General features: G+C 30.2%; 1 protein-coding gene across 1 annotated transcript; it reads right to left on the bottom strand.

The window, feature by feature from the left end:
* Positions 1–3980: 3980 nt before the first annotated feature.
* Positions 3981–5520, bottom strand: LOC124888948. Its single transcript, XM_047400232.1, has 3 exons — positions 5358–5520; positions 4531–4787; positions 3981–4436 (listed from the first exon to the last, which is right to left on the bottom strand). Exons 1-3 carry the CDS (start codon positions 5518–5520, stop codon positions 3981–3983), a joined length of 876 nt encoding a protein of 291 aa, XP_047256188.1.
* Between the last annotated feature and the right edge of the window lie 2222 nt (positions 5521–7742).

Consider the following 7742-nt stretch of genomic DNA (forward strand, 5'->3'; position numbering starts at 1 on the left):
AGATCAAGAAAAAATTAAAGGTCACCCCTATGTTAAAGAAGTCAATGAACCACCTTCTGGTACAACAAACACAATTACTGACCCAATCAATGAAGAAGCTCCACATGAACCATCTTTAATGGATTTCGGCAAACAAACACCAACAGCAGAACAAAATCCACCAGTTGTCGAAAGTGGGCGTGAGTCCGCATAGAAAATTAATGTGTCTGGGGGAACGTATCATGTGCAAGTTTTGATGAAAGTTGATATGAATGCAATTGAATCATTAGTCAAGATATATGTAAGTGCAACATGATTTTTTTTTATAAACCATCAACTGAGTCTCCTCACAAATTCAATTTTGATGAAGGTACTGATAGTGGAACAATTATATCGAGTGTATGTTATTAATGTATAAAATCATTATGTTCTCTTAGATATTGCATTATATCTTGTACAGTTAACACATTCAATATCAAAAGATGGATAAATTTGTCAATTCTTTCGCAATAGTGTTGTTATTTCATCCTATATAAGTCTTACATGTTCCTTAATATCTAATTAATTCTATGTTTCAGGAAAGTGAAACTGAGGTTAAGAATGATGTGTTTCAGCATTCCATTGATAATATCATAGCTGACTTTTCCTCACCAGTTAGTGCAATACAATCTGAGGAGCTTTTACAGAAAGAAAATCTCCCTGATCTCATTTTACGAAAAATAATATTGAAGTTCAAAATAAACTGCAGGTATGTAGAACATACGGTTGTGGATTATTTCATATGGGATCTCTTTCATCCAATTAATGTTAGTATAATGCTATAACTGTTTGTGGCTGTATCTAATAATTTTCATTTTCCAGGTGTCCTGCACTGTGGTATCGTTTGAAGCGTTTCAGGAATTGATAGATAATATCATAGCTGGTATGTCCACACCAATCATTGCAATGGCAGCAAACTCAGGCGATATTTCTCAAAAAGCCAATCTTCCCGATCCGCCCTTACATACGACCAATGTTAAAGTTCCAAATGAACTGCGGGTACGGATAGCACATGAGATTTGAAATATATATGCCATTAATTTGAAATATCTTTGTGTAAAACAAGATTAAGCATGTTTTAGAAATTAACTGATACATTAAATACACCAAATCAATTTGTTATGAAATGTGTTAGACAATTATTAAATATAATGATACATAATAGTTTCACTAAACAGTATGCGTACTTTCTTATAATACGGCGACACAGATAGGTTATCATAGATAAGTAATTTATATATAATAATTTTTCTTTTCCAGGAGTCTACCAATGCTATTTCAACTGATTCGTCTCAGGAATCGATAGATAATATTATAGCTGGAATTTTCACACCAGTTGTTGCCATGAAAATGAAGTCTGTTAGTCCCACTGAAATCAATAACAATGAATGTCAAATCCATGATACTCAGTTTCAATTAGTTCTTCCTGAAGAAGAAGAAGTCGGTAAACAAGATGTCATTAAAACACATGCACCAAAAAAAGGAAGCGAACTACAATATTCAGGTCATCAATTACAACTGAATTTGGTTCAAGTTGTAAAGGCAAAGAATCTGCAACAGTTGATTTTCCTCAAAAGCATCCGTTTGATGGTTATCTTATTTTCCATGAAATGTTGATGAGACTAATCGAAGAGTACTCTGATTGGATTGTTGAAGGATTATTAAAGTTTCATGAAAAGAAGTAAGATATTTTTACTTTTTTCATTATTCTTTTTCAATTTTAAAATCACAAAGAGTACTATAATTTCATTATACTCATGTAGGAAATTGAACGACCACCACTACAAAGCTAATAAATCAGGAATTGGTTTTAGTTCGTTGAATTTTGTTGTTGCACAACTAGATTCAAAGAACTGGTTCTACACAATGTCTCAGCCAAACACCTGCTAGAATAATGAGGTATTATAAAAAATATTACTTACATATACAATAAATAGATTTTGATACATATATATACATTATTATGCATTCTGATACATAACTTAAATAAAAAGTAGATAAGTGTCATTCTCAAATTTTATATACCAAATTAATTTTCTTACTTGAGTAGAATTTGTGGATATCAATAACTTATTTATTTTGTTATTCTAAGTAGAATGTAGATGTTATATTCTACTACATTCGGAAGAAATCAAAGCAACAAAAGGATCAAGAATATCGATACACCACTGTTAATTGCTTGTTCAAAACATACATCGATGCGACATACAAACGTTACTTTGAGGATGCAGTGGGTGATTCTCTCTCAACTCAAGATGATTATAAAAAAATATGTTTTGTTGCAACCAATGAAGGAGCACTGATAAACATCATCAAAGGGTTCAATATACCAGTTTCTTTTCCTTGGCACTTAGTCGATGATGTATATGTTCCTGTAAATTGCGATGGAAATTTTCACTGGATGCTAGCTGTGATATCTTTAAAGAAAGATGTATTCGGGTGTATGATTCAATGTTGTCATCACAACATAGAGAGCCATCACATGAGATCAAAAGATTGTTTGAGATACTGCCAACATATATTAGTTACAGTGGATTACTAGAAAACACTAAACGAACTGTATGGTCAAGTCTCGAATCTTACAAAGATAAGATGAGTAATGTGGCCGGTAATTTGAATGACACTCCATTTGATGTTGAATACGTTGAAGATATTGCACAAAAAGTCAGTGAAAGTTTATAAGTATATCCTCAAAGTTTTATATATCTAGAAATATTTCATCTCAATTTTTATTGTTGAAAATTTTATAAAGTTACATAATTCATACTGACACATTATTATACATTTACTGTCCATTTCCATAAATGTTGATACAAAAATAATCCCCACATTACTAAGCATCTAACTAAATGATTCGTCATGCTTAGGGACTGTGGAGTATTTATGGTAGCTTATACAGAATTTCTTAGCGATCAAATGCAGATTTCTTCATCAAATCTTGTTGCAGAATATCTTTGAAAGAGATATGCAACACTCTTATGAAACTATGGAGTTAAAAAGGCTAAGAAGATTTATTCTAGTGACCATGACGCTCCACCAAGAGTACGACCATTTTATGTCCCTCCTACTGATGAGTCTAATATTCTTGCCATAGAGTAGATGCTAGGTTATGCCGTAGCTAACTTCTTAACATTGTTTTTTTTGCTACCTTATTGGCCACTATTAATGTAATTTCACACTACTTTTAATAGAGATGTTTTTGTAGCAGAAATTTTTCATCAATTTTTTAAATCAATTAAATTTTAATTTATGATATGTTAAATTTTCATCGACACATGAAAATCGATGAATTATATATCTGAAAATTTTGAGCAAGTTTTGCAATAAGTTGTTACTTTAAAGAAATGTATCATACATAATTTTAAAAAAAATGCATGCAATGTATTTTATTAATTCAAAGTGTCTCATATCAAATCTGAAACATATTTAAATCTGAAACATATTTAAAACAAATATAACTAAAAAAATTTCACATTCAGTTATGATACATCACATATTCATCTATCATATATTCTGATGTTACAGTTCAAATATCAATAATTCAGTTATTATAAAGTTGACAATTATAAACAATGTTTACAAATACTCATTGCAATGTATCATAATACAAGCTACTTTGTATCATGAATACTAAACTAGCATCAATTATGTGTAAGCTTTTCAGTTTCTAGAGCAATTACATACAAGTGTTGTTTAATGAAACAAATTATACCAAAAAAAATGAACAGAATAGCATTTTATGATAGAGTTCCTTTCTAATTCAAAGAACAATCTAAAATTTTTATTTTAACAGATTAATTAAGAAACATATTAAATATTATATTAAATTACAATGAAAAGATAAAAATAAGCCACTAAAAATAAACAATAATTCAAATTAAACATTGTTCAAACATTATTCAAACATAGCCAAAGCAAAACCAAACTAATAGTGATAAACTAAACATAGATAGTTCAATGTATCAGGTAACCAAAACATCAATTCTCCTTTGGAAAGAAGTTGCAAGTACGTCTATTATGACCTTCTCGACCACATTTACCACAATAGTTTGTACGGGATGATAGTTTTCACTTGTTTTCTTACACCTACTCTTTTTCAGCCTACCAAGTGGTCTTTTGTATTTGGATGGTATGACTTCTTCTTCTTCGACACATTTAGGCAGATGCCAATCCTTCTTATCTAGCATAGGTACTATTGGAACTTCATATGTCTTCACTAATGTCGCAGGCTTATAGTAATCAAAACACCACGGACGAAACTTTGTAATATGTTTACTCTTCAATACTGCAATAGCGTGTGGACATGGAATTTCATCAATCTGAAATCTACAACAGTTGCACTGGTTAACATCCAAGTCCACAACGTATATTATTCTAGATTTATAAAATGAATAATGATACTCTGATGTAGGCTTGACCTAATAAAAAAAATTCATACACAAACAAAAGATAACGTACAAGAAATTATTATTCAATAAATAAAATATAAAATGAGTAATTATTTACGCATACCATCATTCTAGATACTTTAACTCCATTAGATGTGAGGATTTCATCAAACCTTCTCCCTAAAGTTGTTTCTGTATTTGAAGCAATTTCTCTATTTTTACAGTTCCATGCTTCAAATAATTTTCTGACTTCTTCCAAAAAATCTAAAATCGGCAATTTACGTGCCTCCACTATACAACCATTTATACATTCTGCAATGTTAGATGTCATCATCCGGCCTCTATTTATAGAAGCATGAACTCTTAACCACTTCTCATATCCTACATCATATAAATAATCTTTCACCCGATGATCAATTTTATCAACTTTCGACATATGGTATTCAAAATCTTTCTATCTTTACGCTTTGGCTATCGAAAAAAATAAGTCACTAAGTCTATCCTTGCTCCTTCTAAAATTTGTACAAACGTTCTTCCAAAGATGCCAAATGCATGCTAAGTGAGGAATATTTGGATAGACAATGCTAACACTTTTAATTATTGTTTCATTGCGATCTGATACAACGCACATGTTCTCACGCTCCCCAAAAGCATTCTTAAATTGCTCGAAAAACTATGTCCATGCGGAATCATTTTCCGAGTCAACAACACCATAAGCAATTGATAATATGCAACCTAAAAAAAATTATAAAGCATGACTTTTAACAAATTGATTTTTTTAAAAAGTTTATACACTTTATAAAGGATACACCAAAGTTTCATATAGACAGTTATGTATCAGAATCTAAATCATGTATCATAAACTATATAGTTATGTATCATAATATATTATATATGTTTTGGAACGTATCATAACAAGTATTAAAGATGGAATAACATGATTAGCCATACCTGCACCATCAAGAGTGCTAGCACAAAGAAAAGTAATAACATGATTAGCCATACCTGCACCATCAAGAGTGCTAGCACAAAGAAAAGTCCCTTGGTACGGTCCACTCAAATGAGCACCGTCTACCATAACAACTGGCCTACAATGCTTGAAACCATGGATCATTGGTTGTAAAGCTATAAATAAATATTTGATTTAATTATCTACAGCCTTATGCATCCTGATCTGTGATCCGGGTTACACAGAGTTTAGCATATAGACGTATCTCGACATTTGTCTATCTCCACCCCTAAGCATTTCTATAGCATGCTCCTTCGCACGCTAAGCTTTCATATAATTGATGTCAACACCATACACAACTTTCATTTCTTCAATAATATCTGCTGGAGTGTGTTTCCTCTTGTAGTTTACTAACTTTGGCTTTGTAAAATTACTAACAAAGTTAACTGGAGCCTGCAGTTGTTTTAACACCCTATCACTCATTAAACACGTCTGTTCATCACTGAATTTCCAAACTTGAAAAAGATTAGAATCCAAAAAGGAAGATGCTTGCATGTACCAACTACAATTTTCATTACGACATTCTAGCTAATAGCTGCATATAAAAACAAATAATCACAATTTTATTTAAATAAATATATATTTTGTAAAAAAAAATAAAATTATGTATCAGATACTGTAAACAGTTAAGCTACTTTAAACAGTTCTTATAACAACATTCTGACATTTGTTTGGTTTAAACCAATTCATCTTCATATATGATATTGTTTATGAATAACACAATTACAACATATTTTTCAATGTATACTAATACCTATACATAAACACGACTCACATACAAAAAACTAAGAACAACATAGTTTATAATACCTTTTTTATCAGATCTTGATGCTCGAAAAGTAAAACTTCGATCTAACGCATACTTTTCCATTACAGCTTTCAGAGTTTTCTTATCCTTATACAACTGCTTTCTTTTAATTTTAGTGTTTCGGTAATTAGTGATGAATTTTGTTGTTTCAATTTCTGATACATACAAAGAGTATTGATTATTCGACTCAACAATAGCAAGTACAGCTGCATTTGATTCTATTCCTTCGACGTATATTATCGCACTAGTTTCAGCATCAAATTATAGATCTTCATTCGATTTATCGCTTGTTGTAATGCATAATGGATACATTACAAAATCTATGCATATTTTTATCAATTCAACGTATACCTTAACACCATTGTCGTTTCTAATAACCATTGGAGCCATATTTCCATCAACAATATATCGAACATCTATATTTTTCTTTGCTTGATCTATCTCATGTTCCATCACAATAACAGAAATCAACCTAAAATTCGAAACACTTTCGCTAACTACAATTTTATCGCTCTTGTAATTTTCACAAATAATTTCGTTTTGCCAAAAACCAAAATATCTCAGCAAAATAGAAATATTCATGACTAAAATTGTTTGAAAGAATCGACAAGAACAATTTTTTTGTAAGCAATGGGGTAAAACACAAATGAAAACGGCATTCAAATTTCAAAAATAAAATGGCTTGTTAGGTGATTTATGTATTACAAAACGGCAATTTCTACTTTTAAGGGATTTGATTAATCAGCCTTAGGCTTAGTTACTGTTCATTAAATAATCAACCGCATTTAATATGCTACTTATGTATCATACCACAATGTATCAGATAATCAAGTAATGTATCATAAATGGAATTTTCAGTAATTTTTTAAAATGTTGGGAGAGAAGGTAATTATATAAGAAACACTTGAGTTTTAAGTAGTTTATACTAAATATAATGATGTACTTAAGGCTACAAGGTCAAAAATTATAATTGACACAAATATTGTATCAATTTTACAATCATAAATTCTAAGGATCTTCTTTTTGTTTCTTAATTTTGTGTTACGTCAAATTATACTAAACAAATTGAAATGATAAAAGTACCATAAAAGATTTGTTAAAATTGTTGGACAACTTACATTTTTATGTTACATATATGTAGGCAAGTTACAGACGAGGAAGAATGCCTATATTATTTCGCAGATCGTTTTATCATTCAGGAGTATATGGCTAATCCATAATTTGTAAATAATGGTTTAAAATTTAACTTGTGCAACTAATTTCTTTTTTAATGTAATATATTAATGTGAGAATATTTTGTTTGTGCAACTATTCAAAAATACATCATAAAATATTTAAGTTATCTTTATACAATTTTATAAAATAAATAAAGACAAAAGTCATTGAGAGAGGGCACATGCAGACAAATCACCAGTATCCAAATGCACCACTAAGTACCATGGTGAGAGAACCACAGTGAACGTTACTTTCTCTATTCTACTGTATATTTTATTATTTTTTTACTGTTTGTCTCAAAATT

Source organism: Capsicum annuum, chromosome 11 (genome assembly GCF_002878395.1).
Source record: "Capsicum annuum cultivar UCD-10X-F1 chromosome 11, UCD10Xv1.1, whole genome shotgun sequence".
Lineage (NCBI taxonomy): Eukaryota > Viridiplantae > Streptophyta > Magnoliopsida > Solanales > Solanaceae > Capsicum > Capsicum annuum.

What these genes read in the sequence shown, in the direction of transcription:
- LOC124888948 (XM_047400232.1), bottom strand. Translation starts at nt 5,520, where the DNA reads ATGATCCATGGTTTCAAGCATTGTAGGCCAGTTGTTATGGTAGACGGT. An exon ending in TAGCACTCTTGATGGTGCAG is followed by an intron (nt 4,788 to 5,357) that starts GTATGGCTAATC and finishes TATATGATGTAG; the next exon opens with GATATGAGAAGTGGTTAAGA. An exon ending in TTAAAGTATCTAGAATGATG is followed by an intron (nt 4,437 to 4,530) that starts GTATGCGTAAAT and finishes TTTTTTTATTAG; the next exon opens with GTCAAGCCTACATCAGAGTA.